The following is a 26585-nucleotide window of genomic DNA, read 5'->3' as shown; positions in this document are numbered from 1 at the left end:
AAAATAATTTGATTTTGCAAGGGTTAACATTTCTAAAGCGATTTTGGTGGATAGAAGACTAATGTAAGAGATTCTGGTTGACTCTCTGATTTACGCATCTGGAAGATTGCTGAATATCACCTATATTAAATGCTGAGGATTTTAAATTACAGCTCAATCTTAATACTTTTTATTTATTCAAAAATATTGCATATTATTTTAACCTCAGCTTAACCGTCACCAACGAGTCGAAGTCACCAACAGTGTGTCCTGGCATGACCACGTTGCCGAGATCGCCAGGGCAGCTTCCAAAAAACTCGGAGTGCTTTTCAAAACGAAAAAACTGTATACACAAGAACAGCTGCTGACTCTTTATAAGGCTCAAATACGCCCTTCCCTCGAGTATTGCTCGCATGTCTGGAGCTCTGCACCCAAGCATAGTTTAAAGCTGCTAGATTCTATACAGAAGAGAGCTATTCGTCTTATCTACAATCCAGAACTGACAAAGAGTCTGGATAGTCTGGAGCACAGGAGAAAGGTGGCTGATCTCTGTTTATTCTACCGTTATTATCACGGTAAGTGCTCCTCTGAGCTGGCAGGCCTGATTCCACCCAGGGCTGTGCCGGCAAGAAGGACGCGTCTAGCAGTTGCGGCTCATCAACATCGAGTCCACCTGCCTACCCCAAGGACGTCGCTGTATCGGGATTCATTCATCTGGAGAATATCTTCTTTGTGGAACGGGCTTCCACCTTACATATTTCCCGACGCATACAACCTACAGCGATTCAAGATAAATGCCCACAAATATCTTCGCGCAAGCACTACTCCAAGAGTGACATAGGACTTTCCTCTTGTGCTTGTGTTTACCATAAAAAAAAAAACATATCAAAGATGTCATTTTGACTCGAACAGTATGAATTTTATTGTAAATTTGCCCAATCTGTGTGGTTTGTATTTCAATTGATACTCATACTGAGGTTGTGTTTAAACTATGCTAATTTTGAAAAGTCCTTGAAGTCGGATTAATCATTTCATATTTCTAAATAAGTTGAACCAGTACCTTCATCGTTTCATTGATAGTTACTTAATAGATACCAGTTTCTTGAGTATGGAAGTTTGAAATCAAAATCTTTTATCAACTTAGCTCCAGTATTGTTGATTCGATTTATTTCCTTATTAATTTGTCAATAAACAGTAAGCCCAATACACAACAATAACATAAAATAAAATTACCTAACCTATCACCTAACATTTTATAATAATAGTAACACAAAGAGTATAAAAGTTACATTTTAATTCAAAAGATTTTAATCAAAAGATAATAGCTCAATTAAGCTTAATAGGAAGTCGATATCATACTGCTTTTAAACTGCCTCAGAAACTAAATTCTACCTACAAAGCAGTCTAGCTGAGTCTGAAGACTAAGAAGTTGTAGTTCACATTTAAATTTTTCATTAACGTAAAGGAATATTACTCTTAAACGCAATATGCCTCAAAAACTTGTGCTGGACTGGAATGATTTGTGTGAGCTTGTTTTAATGTGGTGACCATACACATGACTCATATTCAAGGTAAGGATGAATCAGAGTACAGTAAAGCAGTTTTATGGAATTCATATCTTGAAAATCTCCGGTGCAACTTTTGATGAACCAGAAAAAATCCAAAGCCCAACATTAGTAGAGACTTAGACACAGCTTATATAACATAAGAGGAAAAATGAATCTGGGAGTCTAATGTAATACCTAGATCCTTCACACTAGTGATACCTTCCAAAGGAGTACCTTCAATAGAATAAATATCACCCAGAGGGTTTATCATCAGCAAGTAATAGAAATATACAGTATTTAAAACAACTAGCAATATCATTAATATAGACATTAATAATTTTCACACTGTTAAATGTGTTCCTACTATGGAAAACTTTTAGCTTAACTGTCAAGTGAGTACATTCCATTCATTAACCTTTAACTATAATGTTCTTTTACGCCTATAACACCCAACTCATTTTCAGTTAGCACTGATGATGGCTCATAGGCGGAAAGCGCTCTGCTAAGCTTCTAAAAATAAATTGTTTTGAATACATCTAGTTTGATTAATTTGTATTACATAGGAAATGCATCACTCGGCTAGAAAGAATAAGGGTTCTTATCTCTGTAATGCTTATTCCAGAATAAGATTTGCACAAACTATTTTTACACAAATCGTATGGGAATTAAAATACATCAGTAAAGTTCTTGGCTGGTTGTTCAAAAATACACGTATTTTTGCATTTGGTACATGTGCCACTAATTGTAGGTTAGATTTTTGAAAAACAATTAAAAAAAAATAATCAAAATCACCAAAAACCAACAGCAAACTGGTTTTAAAGGGGTTCAGTGCATACTTTAGCAAAGACAACTAATTTTTTAAATTAGTTTAAACATAAACAAGTTAAAATCAAAGTTGGAGCAAAGTATATAGATTTGAATATATATAGATTTCAAAGTATATAGATTGTTAGACTGTGGTTGGAGCAAAATACAAACTAACAACGAAGGTAAGGTTAGGTTTATACATTTTAAATACTCCATTAAAAATGCTATATTGAACAGACTTACTCTACCTTACTGGTCTTTTCTATGGCTATTGGCCTTTTGACCATCTTCTATGTCATAATTGAAATGATATAAAAAACTATTTTCTAATGTTTAATCCCAGAGTTTATTGTAATTCAGTCTCAATTTCAATACCTTCAAAAAACCATTATCCACAAAATGTATATTGCTTATATTGCTATTTAAATTTATAATTTGGAATCTTGATATTAAAGTCGTTATTTTAACTATTGAACTTTCGGTTGTGACTAACTATTCTGGAATTTTAATCTCAGAAGTTAAAAAGAAAATTAAACCAAGAACCTTCATTGACGCTCAGGATTTAAATAAACTAGTTAATCAATAGATGCCATTTATTTAATGGTATATTGATATTTAATAAGCACTGTCAAATAAATTGTTTTGATTTCATCTTTCTTTTAGGGTGTATTGATTTTAAACTTGAACAGTATTAGCCAGAAATCTATTATTAATAGTATCTTAAATTAGAGCGACGTCTGTTGCGAACTCAAGTGTAAACTTTTGGTTTAACTGCTTTTTAAGTGATATCGAAACAAATACCAATCAAATACTTAACTTAAGTTGAAGAAGAAATGTAATTCAACTGTTTCAAGACAGCATTATTCATTTAATTTTATTTGTATACAAAAGACTGGGATTATATCGACGAGCGAAAACATCAAATGACACCTATCAATTGTACATAATACCCTAGAAATTTTGTTAATTATGTGTAGATTTCCTTACATAAGCAAACCAGTGACTTATATATAATCTAAAAAAGTTAAGCAGACAAAAAAAGGCAATCAAACAAGATAAATTGGTAAACATGTTACCATGCTAGTGGAAAATCGAAATAGCGTGATCGATTAATTTGATGCCACCATCTTTATTTTTAAACAGTTATTTTCCGGAAGTTTTCAAAGGTGTTAATAAGGTGTAAAGTACAAAGGCGTTAAGGTTCTCTTAAACGGGAACGGATTTTAGTATTAGGTTTAAAACCAATCCGTGGCATACTGGTGAAATAGGCAATAAAAATACAAAAAGAAGCCCCAAATTTGAAAAACTTGAACCAAAATGGAAACAGGAAATAAATTATTTATCCCGAATAAACACTCAGGAAAAATAATTAAAGGGGCTATTCAATTTGGCGAACAGCAAAAAACTTGATTTTTAAAACCAATAAATTAGGGTAAATATTAAGCAACTAGCTGCAGTTATTGGAAAGAGCAATCGAGATCATGATGGTACTTTGTAAGTGCTGATTTATTTGGTATTGCGTCTTACTGGTCGTCGATATTATGTAATTCTTATGGATACTTTTCTACTAGTTTCTCCAAGATATCTCTTACGAACAACAGAGAATAAAGTAGATATCTCGCGTTTGTTTAATAAAGTCATAGGACTGTTCAAAGTATTATGATTTGATACTAGCATTAATTCAATTTTAGGAGAGGCACAATAGATCGCAATGCAGTTGTTTAACCTTTAATATCTATTCCAATCGAGACATTCGGATAATATAAAGAAAAGATTTTGCATTTAACCAATTTAACTTTTTTTTGTCTCTCGAATGACTCAATTATTCTTCGCTACTTCGAAGTAGCACAATAAATAGATTTTCCTTGATAAAATAAAAGATCTCTATGAACAAATGAGTTTTAACAAACTGTTTATCAAATAACTAAATTATAATCCAGGTTTCTCTGTTTTCGGTTATACGCGGATAAAAGAGAAAAATTATTGCGGCGCTCATTTTTTTTGTTTGCTTGTACTTTTTTAGAATTTCCATTGAAAAAATACTACAAACGAGGCATATCTAACGAACGTAAAATGCCTATTGATACCTTTAAAAATATTTCAGAAAACAAACAACGTACGAAAAAGCTCTACTGGCTAAATGAACGAGAGCGCATTAAGAACTTTAGAGAATTCTATCTGAATCGCCTATACCATAAATTTTCTTTCCAAGATATCTTAACTTATAAAATTTAATTAAACAAATATTAATTAGTTATAATAACTTCTTCTTATAGTTCCTATGCATTTCACATGTTGGCCATCATACATGCTATCTTAACTTTGTTCACTGCAACCCGGAACAACTTAGTTGTACTTATTCCAAATCAGGCTATTTTAACCATGAGATTGGGCTTCAATCCACACTTCGTTTCCCTAGTACTTTTCTTTGCAAGATAATCTGGAATAAGTGAACTGTGTTTTCATTTCTCATTACGTGTCCCAAATATTGAAGCTTTCTTCACCGTATTAACCACTTCCTTTTCTTTGCCCATTCTGCTGAGAACCTCGATATTTGTTATGTGGTCTGTCCATGCCGTCCACGGTATTAACGCGAATGCTTCCGATTTCTTTGTTAAGTCCATGCTTCTACCCTGTAAAAAAGGACAGAAAGGACAATAATGTTGTATGATATTATGTGATTGCTTGGGAAGAGATGTCTTATCTTGCTGAATACAGTACTGGGCTTTTCAATTCTATTTTGTATTTCCTGAGAATTATCCCATTGCTCGTTCACCGAAGTTCCGAGAAAAGTAATACTGTTCATTCGTTTTATCGGGTTGATTATAAACTAATTATTGAAATTGAAATTGAAATTCAACTTGTCAAAACAGTGGGCTGCCAAGGCAGTTGTGCATATAGGTCTCCTGATGGACCCGTCATGCCCCAGCGGGGGTTACCAGAGCTCAATGTCCTTGGAAAAACCGATAAGGCTCTCTGGTCTGAAGGACTTAGAAAAGACTAGGAAAAGTCACTTGGTGCATTGAAGGTGTTACTCAAGTATTTCCACATGGCGCGCGTGAGTGCTGGGCACTCCCCGACCACATGGTCAAGGGTTTTCTCACATCCTCCTCACAGCACCATGGAGATGGTTTCTTAAGTGCCAGTGTCCGGTTAAAAGACCTGTCACTAGCCGAATTTCGCGTCTTTTAAGGCGTAGTACATTTTTGGTGAGACAGGCAGAGGGCCCATCTATATGCGCTTTGGCCTGTCTCATACTAGGGGACTCCATCTTTCGTAGGTCCACTTGTCCATCATACCCTTTATTGACGCGATAGCTACGCATTTGGCGATACCAATTATGGGTTCCGGCCTCATCGGCACATTCGCGGATCCCAATTTGGCAAGAGAGTCCGCTTCCTCATTACCTGCATGTCCTCGCCAGGTACCCAGACGAGCTGGACCCTGCAGCCAACTTGCACCAATTTTTTCAGGACTTTTATGCATTCTAGTGTAAGCTTGGAGGTTATCTTTACGATCGTGATAGCATTAATGGCAGCTCTGCTATCCGAGCATATTGATACGACTGTATTGCGGTGTCCGCAGGTTAGGATTTTCTGTCCGCATTTTAATACAGCGAATACTTCGGCCTGGAAGATAGTGGCGTGCTCCCCCAGCGAGTATGCTCTACTGGTATGTGGGATCCCACCACAAAGCCCTGATCCAGCTCTGTTATTTATTCTGGAGCCATCTGTGTACCAGATGGTCCCCCTATTTAGCAATGCAAGTCTGTTGGACTGCTGCCACTCCTCTCTGTTTACAATGTGCGTCACAAATCCCTCACAGTTCACTGTCACTGGAGCCATGTAGTCACTGCCCATCAGAAGGAGAGGACATTCCTGTATGGCCCGTCACCTGATTTTTGCGTGACCGGTCTCCTCAGCACGTAGTTCGCCACGGACGTATAGCCTGTACGCAGGCCTCATTGCCTCGAATTGCACAACGAGGTCCAGAGGCGGAAGGCTCAGCAGAGTCTCAGGCGCTCTAGTTGGTGCCGTTCGCATGGAACCCATTATGCTCAGACGTGCAAGGCGTTGGACTCTGTCCAGTTGAGCACGAATTTTCACTTTCTCCATACATGGCCACCAAACGATAGCCCCGTATATCAGAAGGGGTTTTACAATGCATGAGTAGATCCAGTGGAGGATCTTAGGAGGCAGACCCCAGGTATTCCCGAAAGCTCGCCTGCGTGCCCATAGCGCGCAGGTGGCTTTCTTGATTCTGGTGCCTGCGTGATCATACCAGGAGAGTTTGGAATCTAACTTGGTTCTCAGAAATCGAACTGTCCTGGAGTAATGCAGCTGCACGCCCCCTAGAGATATAACAGGGGGCGTTCCAAAGTTACGTCTCCTCGTAAATAGTAGGAGTTCTGCTTTTTTGGGGTAAATCCTGAGACCCCCCGAAAGGCACCATATGTCCACCATACGCAGGGCTCTCATCATAGGGTCCCGCATTGAAGCGGCGTCTTTCCCCGGGCAAAGGATTACCAGATTATCAGCGTAGGCCTGTGTGTATTGGGCAGCATTGTTTTAAAGATTTATCAGGCTGTCTACTACAAGGCACCATAAGGTAGGGGACAATACTCCTCTCTGCGGGCAGCCTCTAGCCGCCAACGTTTTGACAATCTCGCTGTTAAGCTGGGCAGATACATGACGTTGCGAGAGCATGACCTCTATCCAGCTAACCAAGCTGATTATTAATTATAATTAATAATTAAATCAATTAAAATTTATTTTCAACTAACTGTTCTATAAACATAACTAGATATATATGGACACGATGCGTATTTTACGAGGGCGATGTTCTTTCCGAAGAAATTTAAGAAACAAACGCACCTTAGAAAATTTACAAAACTATCCCTTGAAATATTTAAATTACGTAATTCTTCTGAATTTCTTCAGAAATTATGTTTGCCAAGAAAACAAGTTGGACATATTTGTTAAAAGCTCGGTAAGGATTTATCACCGCATAAAAATAGAGAGACCCGAAATGCTCACCAAGATTTACTACACCTGGCACCACATTTCCTTTTTGATTATTTACAAACATAATGAGAGGAAGACTTTACTGCTAGACTTATTTTAACGATATAAATACTTCAGTTATTTGTGACTATTGTACAATTTAGTTTTCGTAATTATCTTTAGAAATTATAAGTTTAACTCGATTTTTTTTATAATCATACAAAAGTATTAAAGTTCCTATTTCACATAAAAGAAATTAAAAAAATTAAAATATAATAATCTTACCAAAACAAGTAAAATAGAAAAAGAACCATAGAAAATATCTATAATTATATACTTACATTGTAGACATGAATCAAACCACACAGCAAAGTTTTCTCTGCAAACACAGATGTTTTTCTCACACACTGTATCAATTGTACCACAGTCATCATCCGTTTCACAATGTTCGTGAAGGGCGGAACCTGAAAGGAGCAGACTGAATATTTCATCCTAAATATACAGCGAGCTAAAAAAGTCACAAAAAATTGCAATTTTTTTCCTCAATAAATTATTTTTAATTGGTAAAATTATTCGTATATTGACGAATTGAAGTTTAATAAAAATATAAAGATAATATAAGACGTTTTCCGAAACTAGGGAAGTCGAACTATACCAGTCCCAAAGTCTATCGTCTTAAATGCATAAAGTCTTCACAACCAACCTGCTCCACTCTAACCAACACGCATATACCCCTGAGTGATTAACAGATCTCCATTCAGTGGGAGGGTGGGTGAAAAGGTCGATGGATTACAAAGAATCCAACCTGGAGGTATTCATTCAAATCCAAGCTGCCCAAAAAAATCAGTCACTCGCAGAAAAACAAAGTTTCATAAGAAATACCCCAGAAACATTAATCGGATGGCTTTTTAATATTGTCAGCTTGTTAAAAGAATTATGCATATAAGTGTATAAAGCGTTAAACTTAAGAGCATGGTGACCAGATGCTGTCCGCAGGGAGAGGTGTTGTGGAGCATTGTTCTGGAAATATGCAGTTTTTGCGCTACCGAGTCCACACCGCACGTCAGAACTAGTACAGCAATGCCACTGCACCCTTGTGGAAGCCTATACCAAAAACAGAGTGGGAGTCAGTTTCATCAAGGGACACAACAACAGCAATGGTAATCAGGCTACCTTCTGCTCTGACCAGCCACTCTTAAAACAGTAGGGTCGGAGTGGTTTCGTGGTTCTCACTTTGGCGAACATCACACTCTCATACTCCTTTTAAAAAGCAGTGGATTCATGATATTCATGATATCCATGAATACAATTTTTCTAAGGAGTTTCTCAGCTACCCGGATAAATTGGAGGCAATTCGAAAATTCTCTCTGTTAGTCCTCATTAGTCACTATGAAATAAATTGCAACTTGTTCAAATAGAAACTAAGCATGAGCCAGCACTGTTGCATGTATCTATGAAGACGAGACAATGGACCACATACTTTATAATTCCTTTTTAAAGTCCTGCTCTCTCGTCAATAATAATATAATAATAATGACAATAAATGGCTTTATTAATTATACAGTGCGTCCCAAAAGTTAAGTCTGAATTCATTTAAAATTAAGCGATGGGTTTTTTTTGAGAAACGCTCGGACCAGTCGATTTTTATGTAAAGTTGCGCTTTTTGGTACGTAAAGTTGTTGCTCTAAAATAAATTTCGACCATCAACTTCATTTTTTTTATAAAAGCAACTTTTTTTATTTAATTTTTAAATTTTGCGTGGAATTCTACGTATGTTTCATACATGTCCTATACCTAAAGTCAACAGTTATCGAAAAAAACACGACCGAATATTGAAGCTCGCACCTTATTTCTGAGAATTTTTATAAACACACCAAATTTCATTCACTCGTGTTTTTTTAATGTTGGCTGGTGATTGTGCATGGTGCGGTTTGGTGATAAAACATGTACTCAAAAATTAGCTGCTCAATTAATCAATGAAATCCATCCTGATCATCCTCTGATATGTCAAAAGGTGGTGAGTAGAATAGAGGCTAATTTAGAGAATTCGGTCATGTTACAGATCTGCCAAAATCTGGTCGTCCTGCTCGAGATGAACATGAACAACTTGACGTTTTGCTTTCTTTGGTAGAAAATCCATGCACTTGTCTGTCGCAGATTAGGGCTAATTACACATAGTGCAATCTGAAGTTCACCAAATAGTTAAAAAGTACAAATATCACCCATATAAAGTTGTTTCAGTGCAAGAGTTACTTTATGACGACTGCGATAGGCGAAACGAGTTTTGTGAATGGTTGCAAAATATGTGCAATCTAAATAATAATTCAGTAACAATTGTCAAATACTATTTTTTCCGATGAAGCCACGTTCTGTTGGTTGTGTGAACAGACAAAATGTCGATATTGGGTAACAGAAAATCCGCATTGGATAAAGGAGGTGAACAACCAGTACCCTCAAAAACTAAATGTGTGGTGTGAAATAGCGCGGGGAAGGCAGTAGGTGCATTTTTTTTTAACAGACTTTAATAGGACAAGTATATCTCGATTTTCTCCAATTTGAATTAATTCTAGCATTACTAGTTTTATTTCCAAATCCAATGCGCCCAGGCTATCCCGACGAAGAAGTAACTTTCCAGCAAGATGGTGCTCCTCCGCATTATGCTGCCATTGTGCGTACATTTTTGGACAAAACCTTTCCCAATCGGTAGATAGGAAGGAGAGGACTCATCGAATAGCCTGCTAGGTCGTCTGACCTAACACCAATGGATTTTTTTTTGTAGGGGATACCTCAAGTCGAAGGGATCTGTTCATAGGCCAAATAATCTAGGCGTTTTCTTCTCTTACAAGTATAAGAGAAAATTTGTAGAAAAGTGTGCATCGTTACTCGGGAAATGATTGAAAATGTGCAACAAGAGTTTGATCGCCTTTGATAAATAAACTCTCCAAACTATGTTTTCCAAAACTTTTCTTTAAAATTGATGAGTCGATATAAGGACCCAAATTCTTGAAACTGTCTATTGGGATTAACAAAATGCCATTTACAATCAAATAAAAAAGTCAAATAAACAGTTATAGACTATATCATCCGTAAATTGAGAGCTCTTAAAATGTTGCAGAAATTGAGCAAAGTCTGCTTGTTTGAGTTGAGATAACTTTAGAATTTAGGCCATTTTATACAACAGTTTGTTTTCTATTAATAAGGTAACTTTTAAAGAATCTTAGACTGATATCACCAAGACCATAATATTTTAATTTAGTTAATAAAAGTTAATATTCTATGGTTCAATACCATAGAAAAAAAATATATACGCTTTGCTAAAATCCAAAAGAATAAGGAAGTACATAAGATAATGATTACGCGGCAGAATACTCGGTGGATCCCATCCATCCTTTGAAGAAATTAGAGATTCTTTCTGCATCGACCTAGATGCCCTGGTTGGTTCGCTGAACTGGCAGACTAGTTAAATTTAGCTTTTCTTTTCTCTTAACAGAGGCACACAATGGGGATGGGGCTAAGTGCAATTTTGTTCAAATCACCATTACCCTTTGTGCATTACAAATTCAGAAGGCCATTCCAAATATGCAAAACCGAAAAGAAAGATATGATAGATGTGAACGAAAGAACAAGTATTAAAAAAAAAAAGATTCTTGCAAATCGTTTGAAGAAATCATTCTTTTAAATTGCCTTGAGTTATCATCATTTTCCAGCCAAACGCGTCCATTGTTGAACATAGGCGACCTCCATAAGTCTCCATGTCATTTTATCTTGTGCAGTTGCAATCAGTTACTGGTAATTCTTTTGAGATCGTCCGTCCATCGAGTTGGTGGTCTCCCCTACTTCGTTTGTCCGATCTTGGTCTCCATTCCGAAATTCTCGTCCATAGTCCATAGTCCATCTGCCGTCTCGCAATATGATCGGCCCATTTCCACTTAAGTTTTGCGATGCGTGTTACAATATGGTCGACGCCAGTTCTTCTGCGTATTTCTTTTTTTTTTTTTTCTCAATTCAAAAGACTTTTATTACCACTTAAACATTGTACATAGAAAATTAAATTTTTTTATTACAACAATTTACACAATGCTAAGAGTAATGCGGACTGAACTGCGATTATAAAAACAACCGATAACACATACACGAACTAGCGCGCATGTGCTGCTCAGACCGTTAAAACATACTAACCTAATTACAACTAAAAGAAGTAAAGAAAATAAAGACTTTCCCAATTATAATTATTCAGAAAATAAGTCATTAAACCCTAAAAACAGATAAAAGCTAAAAACAAAAAAAATATAGTGTAATAATTTACTATATCAATTACATTAATATAGGTACCATTTGTGCAATAGACAGAGAGGAGGAAGGGCGGCAAAAAACACGAGCCGAGGCTGGAAAACCAGGGCAACACGACGCAAAAATGAATAGATATTCCAAAATGAACCATTAAAATTTAATTTTTATGCCTGCAAGATCAACAAGACCAGTGTTGATTTAAAAAGTAAGAACTCAAAAATAATATGGTTGCAATTAAATTATATTTTTAATAAAAATTTGATGGTGTGAATTTGTTAAAATGCCTATGTTAGTTGAGAATTAAGAAGAATTTCTTTAACATATGCAATACATTTCTTTGGTGAACTATTTTTAATGTAATCCGGTAACTTGTTCCACATATGAATGCCTACATACTGGAATGATTTTTTAAAACCTGATGTTCGATGAAATGGAATTCTAATCAAGTTTGGATTTCTTACATTGTGTATATAAAAAATAAGTATCTTAAATCTTATTTCTAACCCTATCTCTCAACCTCACGCCAAGCATAGACTTCTCTATTTTACGTTGTGTTATTTGTAGTTTTCTCATACTTAGTTTAGTGAGAGTTAGTGTTTCTATGCCATACGTTAAAACCGAAAGTATACATTGACTAAATGCTCCTCTTTTAAGGTGAACTGGAATATCATTTTTAAATATATCAGCGAGTTTACCAAACGCAGCCCAACCCAGTGATATGCTTCTCAGCAGTTCGGTGATCTAGTTATCTCTGCCAATTCTTGTTTCGTCTCCGAGGTAAACGTACTTATCCACGATCTCAATTTCGGTATTTTGCAGTATGATTGAAACACTAGGTACCAAATTTGTCATCATTTTGGTCTTGTAATAATTTATTTTTTAACCAACGTCTCGTGTAGCGTGTTGTAGTTGTGCCAGCATTTCTTTAGCGTCTTTCAAATCGTCGGCTATAAGTACTATGTCATTTGCAAAGCGAAGGGGGTTTAGTTTTTCACCATTTATGTTCACACCCTTGTCACCCCATTCCAAAATTTTAAATGCATATTCTAAGACTGCAGTAAACAGTTTTGGAGACATAGTATCTCCTTGCCTGATTCCCCTTTTTATTTTTATTTTCTTTGTGATAGTATGTAGTTTCACTGTTGTTGTTGCATTTTCATAGATCTGTTGTATGATTTTGGAGTATCTGTATTCGATTCTGCAGTGTCTCAATGCTTTAAGGTTTAAACTTAAAGCTACCATGTCAAATGCTTTTTGGAAATCATCAAAAATAAGGACAAGAGGTTTATTGTATTCCACCGTTTTTCTATCAAGATCTTAAGGCATTGTAGATGATCATTTGTTCCATATCCAACGCGGAAGCCAGCTAGTTCTCTCGGCTGGCAGAAATCAAGAATCAATTTCCTTTCCAGTCTGTTGGTGATAATACAAGTGAGTAATACCTTTAATTTCCTTTGTCTTTCCGGTCAACTCTTTAAAAAGGAAAAAAATAAACAAATTTTACGAGAAAAAATGTGGTAAGCTCTTTAAGTCCCCCGCGTATATCGGTCATTGCACCGACTTTTTTCCATCGTAACAATATACACTTCAACCTCACCTTATTCTAAATTTGTGACAAATATATTTTAACCAAACTTTACTTCCAGATGGTTTCGTTAATTCTTAAGAAAATATAACGTCGCGAATGTTAAATAATATTTGTGGCTTAACGAGCTATGTTATTCGTCATTTTCGCTGACAAGAAAAGAAAAGCAAATAATACACTTCAATCATCATGAGGAACTTCATAATTGGAACAGAAATAAATTATTCCCTGGTCTTATTGTCGTTGTTGGCTGAACTTTTTGTTAATAATTTTTAATTATGCTAAGTAAAATATTTTCATTACTAATTTGTAAAATATAATTGATAATTTTAAGAAAGAAATAAAACAAATTAGAAAAGCATATTTGTAAATCAACGAAAATCAGTTTGCTAATAAACTGGAACTCTGTGACTGATGAATTACAGGCCAGTTAATTCCTTGTTTGTATTTTTGACAACCTGTATGCGGGCCTTATATAATTGAAATGTCAGTGATTTACTTGCAAATGAGGACTTGAGTAGTTAACAGCAATTATATAGTTAAACTTATAAGTTATAATAAAGTAAGTGGGTAATTTGTCATCAGTTATTATTTTAACGTATTTTATGATTACGTTAGTTGCATCGTTCCAAAATTACAATGTCGGCATAGGTGAAAAATCTTACCCCCTACATGTGTTCAGCGTGATTCGGCATTTTAAACAATTTTTCTCACACAATAAGCCAAAACTAACAAAAAAACAGAATTGGAAGAAAAATGTCTCGTTCTGAAATATTGGTAACGTGGCCTATGTGATTGTTATCAAGATTTCATTCAAGACTATTGGAAACATATAGTGAAAGCCACGAACTTAATAAATATACCTGGACTGCCAATTCCTTACCTAAAATTAGACAAAGTTTCAATTAACTTAGGATAGATGCATGCACTTTAAAATATCTTATAAATCCTAATACCATGAAAATGATGATCTTCATTTAAATTTTTGCTTCTATCTACTTAACAAATTCAAACTCAGGCATATCAAGTGATCGTGTCGAGTCGTGATTTTAGAATCCCAATGATGGTTTAAAAACAATGTCAATGAAAACAATTAATTTAGTTCGTGACAGCTCACACGTCAAAGGTCATGCAACAGTTTTTGTTGGCAACACTGAAAATGTTGAAATGAAAATGTTCAGAGTGACTAACATCAAAGGCTACAATCACTATAAAAATGGCGGCCACCAGGCAGTGGTAATTTTTGGGTATCGTGGCCATATGCATTAGCAGTCCAGGTATATTTATTAAGTTCATAGTGAAAGCCAATCAGAAGGAGGAAGACACCTGTCTATCAATTTGCAAAGGAGAAGACAGAAGATCATAAGAAAAAAGAACCGAATAAGAGGACAGAATCCCCCCAGTTCCAGTTAAGATCTGAATCTTCTTTCAACCTCGCTCTAGAGAGTTAAGAAAAAGAAACACGTTGGCGCCTGACATAGTTAGACTATGCATGAGTATGATCTAATCCTTTCCTTTTCCTGGAAATGCCTAAAGAGAAGAAAAAGAATATTCAAAGTAATTGTTTAAGTAATAAAAGTAATTCAGTTATTTTGGCAACGTAATGCAACGTTGCCAAAATAACTGAAACATCTAACTTAATGTTTATGAGAACTGTCGGGTATTTTTTAAGCCCTGAAACTCTATAATAGGGCGAGACATGCAAAGCCATAAGTTAACTGTGTGAGACCGGGACTTTGGTCTGCTGGGGGATATATTGTTTTTATTAGATAACTTTTATTTGCACAATTTTTAATTTCACTTTAAATACATAAAAATTTTAAGAAAATATTGAGTATATTCAAAATGTAAGAATTACATAAAAGAAAACTCGGTGCATAATTTACTTATCTGCATCAAAAACTTGAATTTTGTTCCCTTTTAGCAGTCAAAAATGAGGGATTATACTTAGTCGAACAAAAATATTATATGGGGGAACTTAGTAATATGTTCGCCCCGTAAAATGAAAAATAAAAAAGTGCCCATCAAACAAGTTAAACTACAAAAACTAGCCACTATAGGTGAAAATAATAAACTAAACGTAAATAGAACCCTAAATAAACTCAACTAATCAACTTAAACTATACAGTAAGAGCAATAAACAATACAACAACTATGAAAATATTTACGTATTTACATTGTCACAACACTGCTCCCCTCTCAAGTTTGATCAACCAACACCTTGAGAGCTACCTGTGTCATGATAAGACGCTAGTCGAACGATGCTTACAATTTTGATCTTTGTCGTCGGACGTCGCTGGATCCGGTACACCGTCACTGGTTATGATCACCACATGAAATGGACCTTCCCAATCCTTTTAGAGCGTTGGTAACTTGTCCTTCCTCCTCCGCGGATTATATAACCAGACTCTGTCCCCAGGATTAAAACCGGTAGAATTTGCCTCTACATGATTTTATTCTGTTATTTTCTAGGTAAAGTATATTCCGTGTCCGTCTTCATGGACTATTTGCAAACGCTTTTATAGATGTTCGACGTACTACTGATGAGTTTCAGCCTTGTCGGGTCTCCCAGTAATAATAACCAAAAATAAAACGAAATTTATCACCAAGGACAACTTTTGCCGGGTTTTTTCAGGGAGATTCGAAGACAGAAGAACGATATGCCAATAAAAATGGTTGTATAAAGGTTGGTTTGATTAGATTTTGTCATAATTTTCAAATGGGTTTCAAAAGTGCTATTAAATCTTTCAACTATTCCATTACTAGATATACATATCCAGACTAGATATACATATACTAGACATATCCAGACTAAGGGTCTATGACGGTTATGCGAGTCTTATTGATTTCCGGCAACTAACATATTTATTCTAATACTTATGACTCAAACATCCTTTCTTAGTCTAAATATTTAACTGTATCTCTCTAGAGACACCAAATATCGGCATATCTCATTCTGGAACAGCACTTCAGCTACTGTAGTCGTTCCTTAGTTTGGAATAGGATAAACCTCAGACTACTTACCAAAGTAATCCATAGCAACAAGAGCATATTAATTTCCAGAGTTGGTAGTAGGAAACGGTCTATATACACCAACAAGATACTGCATCATTTTACCTCTGATCCAGATTCTTGGGCCCTTGCTTGATAAATATTGCTGCCGGAACTAGCGTTCAAGATGTTCATGACTGTTTAGCCAGTAAAACCGTTCTCTCACTTTTGCCAAGGTCTTACTAACTCCAAAATAGCCTACGCCAACACTCCCGTGGACAGCTTCAAGAACTTCTGGAATCCGTTTTCTACGAAGGACTGTCGGATCTTTTCTTTTCCATTCCAGATTTTGTTTAACAATCAATTTTGTATTACCAAAATAAAAGGACTAGTACGCTTTTATTTCTAAAGATTTGTTAGAAATATCTATGCCAATGTGCTTACAATTCCCTAAATACTAGAAGGACTAAAGTCGAGTTTTTTAAAATAAATGTTGTCAGAAAACGGAACAAACATAGAATGACAAGAACAAGATGATAGCCTGTTTCTATTGAAACAATCTGTAGTCTATATCTAACAAAAAACAGAAAAACAAAATTCAAATATATACCATTTCAGAAAAATTATTTCGTGTTTTTTGAACGATAGTGCTTCTTAAATATATACTTAATATCTTCTTATTAATTTATTTGCTTACCTGTTACCCTCATGATCCAAATACAAGAAACTAGTGAAAATAAACATTTATTCATTTTCTGATTGGATCCTATTTAACTTTTTGATATCAAGAAAGTTTGGTGACTGTCCAGAACTAGTATTCCACAAATTTAGTTTTGTCACCCCAATGCAGCCTTAAATCCATCCTGTAAATAAAAAATAAATTGAATAATAATTCCTTAAATTGTCTAATAATAAGATGTTGCTGTTTGGTAATAAATTACTTAACCTTGTTGCTTATTACCTTCGTAAGTAAGTCATGTCTGTCAACTTCTGTTATAGCTTGAACAATCGCGAAGATTATTTAAATTTTACATATTATAAAATATGTGATTTTTTCATACTTTTCAACTCTTCGTATTGAAAGAGACTCAAGTGTTTGTAAAGAAAAAGTAAGGAAAGAAGTATATAGACAAGTATATAGTCACCAATTGGCCTTTCCATCCCTTCACACCGTCGTTTCTATGTTCTAGTGTTAGCTCTAAGCAGTTGTGCATAGGGTAGATGACATGTAAACTATAACCTTTCCTTATAAACAATTTTTCTCGTAACTTAAATGAAACAATGAATGCAACGTCAATCGTCAGACCATAAATTAGTTTAATAATAATAATGTCATTTACTATCATTCTCCATTTTCCCCTATACCTATCGTCCTACCCATTCGCAAGGAGTAAACCTCACATTCAAAAATCACCTGGCAGTAGGTCTAAAATGCAACTTTCCATGATTTACAATCCTCGGAATAAATGGGTGAATCGGCATTGTACCACAAAACCTCTTATTGCGTTCAAGCTTCTGGCAGCGGGACCTGTTCGAAAAATGAGATACCGTCTCCCTCGGCTAGCGGCAGGCGCAGCGTGACGCCGAGTAGGGCTACTGCAAACCCCATCACTCCAGAGGAACACAGCAACAATTCTCCTCCACCAGCTTTTGATGTTTCTGCGGCAACGAAAGTCAATTTGCCAATGACCACAAAAGCTGGAGTGCCTAGGAAACGCATAAAGTGGACTACAGAGATGAATTCCTTCATAATGCGCTCCTACTTTAAAATTACCAAAATGGAAACAGATCTCACCATCTATAGATACGCTCTTCATCGTGTTTTTGTTGACAAGTACCCAGAATTACAACATCTTACGGAACAGCCCGTTGCTGACCAGCGGCGAGCAATTCTAACAAAGAACCTGCTCGCTTCTTATGTTGCAGCAGATTCGAGCGGAAGTGCTCCTTGAACTCCAGACCGACGAAGAACTTTCCCCAACAGTAAATGCACTCGATGAAGATCACACTGGTGTACAGGAAAACAATATCGAATATGACATCAACCCGATTAGAGACAATAACACCCAAGCCGATATGCCTGATCGTGTAAGGGTTGGATCGTGTAAGCCGAAACTACTAAAACCCAGAATAAGTAAGAACACTAATAATATTATTACGGCTGTAAATGCTCTCTTACAGGATAACACCAGGCACTGTCACAATCTAGAACGACTCCATTCACTCATGTACTGCGGAGCAGTGGCAGTGCTTCGCATTCATAATCTACCAGTTTACCCGTCTAGGAATGAGTACCGTGGTAATAATAATTAAAATAACAAAAGTTTAAAACCTTGGTAGCAGCGACGACTCGAGGGCACGATTGATAATTTTCGGGAAGCACTAGGTCGACTAACGGAGTTCCATAAGAATGCAAAACCATCTAGGCGCTTTAGAAACCAAGTTAGAAAAATCTTTAAAAAAATTGGTACTCATACAAAGCATCCAGACCATCAACAGCATGTGTGTGAGTATATTGATCTGCTTAGGCAAAAATTAAAGACTAAAGCTAAGCGGTTATCCAGATACATAAAATGCACCAAAAGAAAACAACGAAGCGTCCTATTTAACAACAATCAAAAAGTGTTCTATAGGAAATTAGGATCTCAGATTAACAACAACAGTCAAACCATGCCAAGTAGAGAGAACCTTATGAACTATTGGTCATCATTGTGGTCAAACCCAAAAGAACATAAGAATGTTCCCTGGATTGTGTCGGAAATGGACAAGGTAAATAACCCCACCGATGCTCTTTAAGGAACTAACAACCAAGGAATTTCGGAGACAATTAAATTTACCAACAATTGAAGAGCACCAGAAGATAATAATATCCCGAACTTCTGGTATAAAAAAATTTACCAGCATACATCATTTTCTGGCACTTCAGCTCATACACATTCTCCACCAACCGGAAAACACACCAAGGTTCCTTACACTGGGTAAGACAGATATGCGGCCTAAGAGTGAACAAACTGAAGATCCTACTCAATATAGACCAATTACATGCCTACCAAAATTATATAAAATACTAACATCATGTTTAACTAACCTCATTTACAGCCATGTCGAACTTAACAACGTTTTAGCCGAAGAGCAGAATGGATGTAAGCGAGAGGTGTAAAGAACAACTTATTGTAGATTCTGTAATTCTCAAGCAGGCTCAGAACAACCACAGGAAGGCCTTCGACAGCGTGCCGCATTCTTGGCTTATTAAAGTTTTAGAGATCTACAAAATTCACCCCACCATAATTACATTTCTTGCCACCATAATGAAAACCTGGCGGACAAACCTACACCTTAACTTAACTAGTAAGTATTTAAAAAAATATATATAACGCACGAAATATCTATTCGTAGACGAATCTACCAGGGCAACTCTCTAAGTCCATTGTGGTTTTGCCTCGCAATGAACCCACTATCCACCATGTTAAATAACACCAAATATGGTTTTAAAATCAGCCAACAGAAACACTAATTGTATTGTCTTGCATCTCCTCTACATGGATGATAAAATGCTTTACGCAGCAAAGCAACAACAAATGCGACAGCTGCTAGACATTACGCAAAAATTCTCCAGTGACATCTATATGGAATTTGGTCTTAATAAGTGCAACACCTTAAACATCGAGAAGGGTTTCATTGTAGATGGAGAAGTTAAGCTCACAAACGGTGACATAATTCAGGCTATGGAGAATGGCGAGACTTACAAATATTTGGGATTCCAACAAGCCAGACTGCTCGAAGATAAACAAGCTAAAATCAGGATTAAGGACCATTATACACAACGGATAAGGTTCTTACTTAAATCCGAATTAAATGCAGGTAATCTGATTCAGGCGATTAACACCTATGCAATGCCTGTATTGACTTAATCATTAGGCATTCTCAAATGGACTAAAACGGATTTGAAAGAAATTCAAAGGCTCACACGCACCCTTATGACCAAACATAGTTGTCACCATCCAAAATCATCAATCCTCCGAATGACGTTGGCGAGAAGAGAGGAAGGACGAGGTCAAGTCGATGTTAGCAATCTGCATTCCTGACAAGTAAGTAATTTACGAGAGTTTTTCTACACCAAAGCTCGAACCTCAACCCTCCATAATACCGTTGCGAAGGCAGACAAGTACTATACGCCTCTAAACCTCGCCTCGCCTGATCTAACGTCTGAAGTAAAATCGAGCACTACAAAGATGGAGGAAAGGGCTCAAAAAGAGTTGCATGGTCGACACGATCACGACCCTAACCAACTTCATATCGACAAGAAGGCATCCAACAGGTGGCTCTCTCGAGGCGAACTCTTTCCTGATGGCAATTCAAGATCAAGTCATCAATACTAACAACTACGGACAAATGCAGGAAATATCATCAAGTATCGGAAACAATCCAGCACATAACATCTGAGTGCAGCTTGTTGGCAAATACCGATTATCTTCATGACATAACCAGGTCTGCAACATTATCCATCAAAAGTTGGCCAATAAGAATGGACTTATTAATACTTACACTCCATAATATACGTATCAACCCCGGAAGATACTTGAGAACGACAACTTTAAAGTCTACTACGACAGGCCCATTATCACCGACAGACAGGTGACGAATAACAGGCCTGATATAGTGGTGGTGGATAAAGGAGTCAACTCGGTCCTTTTAATAGACATCGCGATACCAAATAACAACAACGTATTAAGTAAGTATCAGGAGAAGGTAAGTAAATATGCAGATCTAGCTTTTGAGATCCGACAAATGTTGCATGCAAACAGGATCGAAATCGTCCCAGTATTATTATCATCTACAGGGCTTATATCGAAATCACTAGAAGCGAGCCTCTTGAAACTGGGACGCCACAGGAACATCTACATCGACCTCCAGAAAGCGGTCATTCTGAACACTTGCCGCACCGTGAAACAATTTTTACAGGTATAAGAGTTATTGACAGAGCGCAATCCTTTTGATACTTTATATGTACGTATCCGGGGGTGGGTGAATTTTATCCAGCCAATTGGCTGAGATAGTGTATATGTATAATAATTTTACCTAAAAATATTTCTAAAAAAAATTATCTTTAATATTCTTAGTAAATATAATGTTGATATATTTCAGTTCTAATTATTAAAAACTTTTAAAATAAAGTTTCAGTATTACTCAATCTTCTTCTTTAGGTCTCATGATAGATAATGTAAAGCCAAAATCTCTATATACTCAAAAATAAAAGACGAAGAATTTTAGGGTAAATGACCCTAGTACAACTAAATAAATTCTAGTTACGCATATTGTAAGTTTTTTTTTGTTTAGCGTTTTTTAAGATACACAGTAATTTAAATAAACGTGAGAAAGTGATTATTTAATTCATGCTATAAAATCGAGTGTATAAATTTGAGTTATGATAATTTAACATTGTCAGCTGTAATATCAGGAGCGACACATTACACCAGGAATAAATTGTACAAATTAAAACGTTTGATATCATTTACACAGACCCTAGAGTCACCAACAACAAGATTACATGTAATAGAAAAAATTAAACAGCTGCATGACATTTTAATCAGATCTTTAATGGTAATTTTACTTTTAGTTCTTGGCGTTAATCATTACATATTGTAAAAGATAAATAGGGACATAAGACAGTTTATTTATACAATACGTATCTGTATCCTAATCATATTACGCAGCAGGTAATAGCAGGAGATGCGGGTTTTTCAATACATTATATTGAACTTGTTTCTATTGAACGTTGACGGGTTTATTGATCTTGTTGAGAAATATTATGGCAATTTAGCTTTTTTAACCATCAGCGTAAAGTAATTGTTCATTTAAAAATAAAAAAAGCAAGAAGAAAAAATAGATTTATGATGGAACAAAAACCAGAAGCCTTTGTAAGCAAGCCAACTTAAAAGGTTAATTTAGCATTACCTTATCTGGAACTGAACTAGCTACTCCTGATAAATAAGTACGTTTAATTTAAGCACTCTCAAAAAATTATTAAATATTTGGAATGGCGTCCTTACTACTAATCACCTCAGTCAAGAACAACACACACACAGATATTGCTTTGGCCCCAAGCAAAACCTCTAGAAAAATACTACAACTACAGGTCAACTTCAGTACAAAATTCAGTCAAGACAGAAACCAGGTACCAAGTAACCAGAAAATTCATGCCGTTGGCATATAGACGGATCAAAGTAGGTAAGAGTTCCAGCAAACAAGCATATCTGAATTATGTTTGAAGAGTCCGGGAGTCTTAACACTCAAGAACCATGGAGTAAGACTGCCGTGCGACCAGTCAACACGTGGTTGTCTTTTGTTCTTTCGTTTCCTTCTAAATGCGTTCCTAAACCTTTACCACCCTTTTTGTTAACCCCTTCGTAGGCCCCGAACCTTGTCTCTATCTTAGCAAAAAACAAATCTCAGTTTTTTCCCAGGCCCAATTATTAAGGGCCTGGGAAAAAACAAGGAAAAATTGGAGAAGGACAGAAGGATGTAGACAGGCCAAGGAAATGATACCAGACCATGACGGCTCTAAAGCAAGGCGACTGCTAACAAAGACCCAACAAAGTATCAAAGACTTGGTGGTAATCCTGTCTCTAAGGTGTAGATTCTAAGGTTGGCGAAAAGGGACTGTTCAGGCTTACTTGCCGAGCTCTAGCTCCCCCACCCTTACTACTACTACTTCCACCCTTAGCCGGCGGTTATTTAATGTATTTATGCCAGTAACCAGGCCAGATGATTGGCACTTGATAACAGATGCATCGTGGGAACTTGACCCGAAATCAGAATTATTAGGAACCCTTAACCCTAAGGTGTGGGTAAATCTTATTGAAAAAGAACCCCTCGGTCAGCATATATCTACTAGAGACGAGAGCACAGAAAGTGGTTTGAATAGCCGAGGTAGCTTAGACTATAACCGTCTTCCTGAGGGAACTCAGGGGATACGAGTTATCCAATCCAACTATAGAGTAATATCAATATTCGTATTGACCAGAATCTTACTCTACACCACCAGAAAATAAAGTCCTATAAAAAAATATTATTATTTGTGAAATTCAATGATTTTACTGCATTACACTCCTCACTCTTTAGAAAGATTCTATGTACATCTTAAAATTAAAAAAAAAAAATTTTTAATTTTTTTTACTTTATTCACGTTATTAATGGTACAATACACTTACACACGTCATAGTTAGAGAAAATTTGGTATGTATATACAAAAATATAAAATTCCAACCTGAATCTTGTAGGATAAGAATGCATATCTTGGTGTGTCTCAATGCTTGGATAATTTTTTCATATATAGCAAGCTTTTATAGATAAATAATGATGAAAATGTCAACATTTTTATTGAACCAAATACTTCCCTACAGTTCCTTGCCTATAGCTCTGAGCCTTGCTATGCAACGTAAAGCTCTCCTTTGTCCCCATGCTTGGACAGCATAAGACATGCGAGAATAGAACACTGCAAAATAGGCTGAGCGAAGAGCATGCTATGAAACACAAGTTCTTAAGTTGCGTAATAGGTACATATTTCTTGCGAGTTGACCGGCCAGTTGATCTACGTGTTGATTCGATAGGAGTACGAGTAGTAGCTCGACTCTCGGAAATTTTCGTGAGGTACCTGTTTGTCTTCTCTGTATTCAACAGTAGCCTGCTAGCTAAAAACCACCCCTTAGTTACTTCGCAAGCCAACTGGGATCTCACCAAAGACAAATCTAATGAGCTCTCACGGACCATGATTGTTGTATCATCAAAAAACAGAGTGTATTTACTTCCTGGGCTTACTAGGTAGATAATTGATATAAATTAGAAATAACAGAGGACTTCAATGTTTAATACACTGCTTGCTGATGAGAAAACACCACCCACTCTAACGCACTGGATTCAGTCCCTCGAATAAGATGCCAGAAGTTCAATATATGACTGTTCCATATTATGGTATCTTAGTTATTTTAGCAGAATGTCGTCATTCATGCAGTCAAATGCTATAGTCTTAAGGCACCTGACACGCCTGAGCTATATTCAAGGCTGATATAATCATATAATATACCAGAGGGTCAATCCAATATTCTCATAACCGTATTCCTCTCCCTTCTAAAGCCCAATTGGTATTCAGAAAAGAGATTTTTAATTTAAAAAAATGTGGTGAGCTGATTTGTTAAACACTTTTCAATGACTTTGGATATTATTAGGAGTCTAGATATGGATCTATAGTTCTCCAGCACCTCTGAATCTCCCTTTTTCTGAATATAGATTATATCGATTATATATATCACAGCCGTTTTTGTCTCTTATATTATTAGTTCCATCCTGAACATCAGAGAACTAAAGGATTTATTAATTTTTTTTATTTATAATATTTTTTATGAAATTATTTGCTATATTTGTAAAGAATGCATTAAAATCTTCAGGTGAAATATTACATTCAGTGGATTGCTTGTTTTTGGAAGAGCGATGTTTATTTATGATTCTTCACATTGTTTTATATGGAGAGTTTTGGGAATACTTAATTATTCTGTCATTTACATCCATTTATTCTTTACAAACAGAGCTTTTGTAGATGTTTTTAAGATTTTTATATTCTTAATCAATTGTAGGAATGGTGTATTGCCTTTTGGGCTCTCCAAGAAAATGCAAATAGTCTCTCATCTGACGCAGATTATCATTAAACCATGGAATGCCAGAGCCCTGATCTGGATGTATAACATATTGCTTTTCAGGAAAGGAAGACGCAAAAGTATTTTCTAGGATTCTCATAAATGCAAGGTACTTTACACAGTACTTTTGCCTGGTTCTGCAGAATGAAGTAACTTGGTACTGGTCAGAGTAACAACTGGTTTTCAGGTTATTACTTTCAGTTGATTCCACGTGCGGCAGATGGAGACACACCCAAAGAACTTGGCAACGTCGTAATAACAGGTTGATTGTTGTGTTTACCTATCCTTCGAGTTTTTCAATTTTTCCTAATAAATTTTTTTCCATGGTCTGAATTTTTTGGATAATCTCTTGGCTACCAGCATTTTGCACTTCCAATAAGTTAGATTTAGTTAAAGCTATTTCGGCATTCTTTCCTAACATCAATCATCGGATCAACAATTCCTCTGATATTTAATGCCTTAGCCGCAAATTCAATAAATACAATATGCCCACAGTATCCATGGAGGATTTGCCACCACTTCATTTGATTGTTCAAGGAGATGCCAGACTGGGACTACAGCGGATGTAATATAACAATAGTCAACTCAAGTAATGGACAGGGCATCTGTGAGGATAAAATATTAGAAATGATGTCGCACCACATCGTTCCCAGATATAACTTTGATCCACCCCTCGAAGTTGCGTACCAAGCAGAGAAGAGTGATGCGACAGCAACCATATGAATCTGATCCACAGAGGGGTCAAATAATACCGACAAAGACACGGGAGCTGGAATTTTCGGAGAAACACAAAGAAAAGAGATATTCCATCCATTATATCAGTCTTTTAGACTAATACCTTTACACTACTCGAATGTGCGAGAGAAAATAATAGGAGAGTCTATAATAACAAGCAGATCCTAATAATATCTCAAAGTCAGGTAGCCTTGAAAACCCTTGCTAACGCCAGTATTGCATACTGGTATGAAGGTGCCTACTGAGTTAAGATTATTTATTGGTCTTGCATAAACCTTTTTTTTATGAAACCCTATTAAAAAAATCGCGGAGGTTTAGACCTGGAGACCTGGGAGGCCATAAAATTGCATCAAGTCAGCCGATCCATCTGTTGGGGTAAATTTGGTTTAAAAATCAACGAACTTTATGGGCATAATGTGCTGGTCAACCATTATTTGAGGAGCATATTATTTGGCCACTGGCCCCAGGAACATCTTCTAAATGAATTGGTAGATCGTTTTGGTAAAAACCTAAATAAGCCTGCCAGTTCAAATTTTCTGGTAATTCGAATGGGCCAATTAAACGTCCGTTCAAGATACCGGTCCACAAGTTTACTTTATATCGGTACTGCGATCTTTCTTTTCGAACAGAGTGGGGATTTTTTAATACATAAGTGTGCAAGTTGTGCATGTTCATAAAGCCATCCTTTTTGAATGTACTCTTATCCGACCACAGTATATTATCTAAAAAATTCGGATCCTCTTGATTTTTTTTTGCAACATTCTGCGGCAAAATGGTAGGGGTGGTTCGTAGTCTCCAGGCAAAAATTGAAATCGTCTAGTGATGTCGTTTACTATCGATTTTGGGATCCCTGCTCTTTTTTCGATTCGAGAAGATCTTACTACTCGTGCCGAACGGTACAATTTATCGTACAACATGTTGTAAAGTCAAGTCGATTAGACCATTGGAACGACCGTTG

The 26585-nt window shown here is 36.2% G+C and overlaps 1 protein-coding gene across 2 annotated transcripts in view; it reads right to left on the bottom strand.

The window, feature by feature from the left end:
* Positions 1–26585, bottom strand: part of LOC126748327 (uncharacterized) — a 410960-nt gene that overhangs the window by 46744 nt on the left and 337631 nt on the right. Inside the window, exons 2-3 of one of the 2 annotated variants that reach the window (XM_050457477.1) lie at positions 16900–17065; positions 7678–7800 (exon numbers count right to left, since the gene is read on the bottom strand). In XM_050457477.1, the coding sequence (XP_050313434.1) occupies positions 7678–7800; positions 16900–16954 (178 nt within the window). In that variant the 5' untranslated portion in view covers positions 16955–17065. The remainder of the gene's footprint in view (positions 1–7677; positions 7801–16899; positions 17066–26585) is intronic. The other variant, XM_050457478.1, reaches the window with a different exon arrangement.

Source organism: Anthonomus grandis, chromosome 22 (assembly GCF_022605725.1).
Source record: "Anthonomus grandis grandis chromosome 22, icAntGran1.3, whole genome shotgun sequence".
Taxonomy (NCBI): domain Eukaryota; kingdom Metazoa; phylum Arthropoda; class Insecta; order Coleoptera; family Curculionidae; genus Anthonomus; species Anthonomus grandis.
Note: the sequence above shows the minus strand (reverse complement) of the source record. Positions and strands in the feature narration are given on the sequence as shown.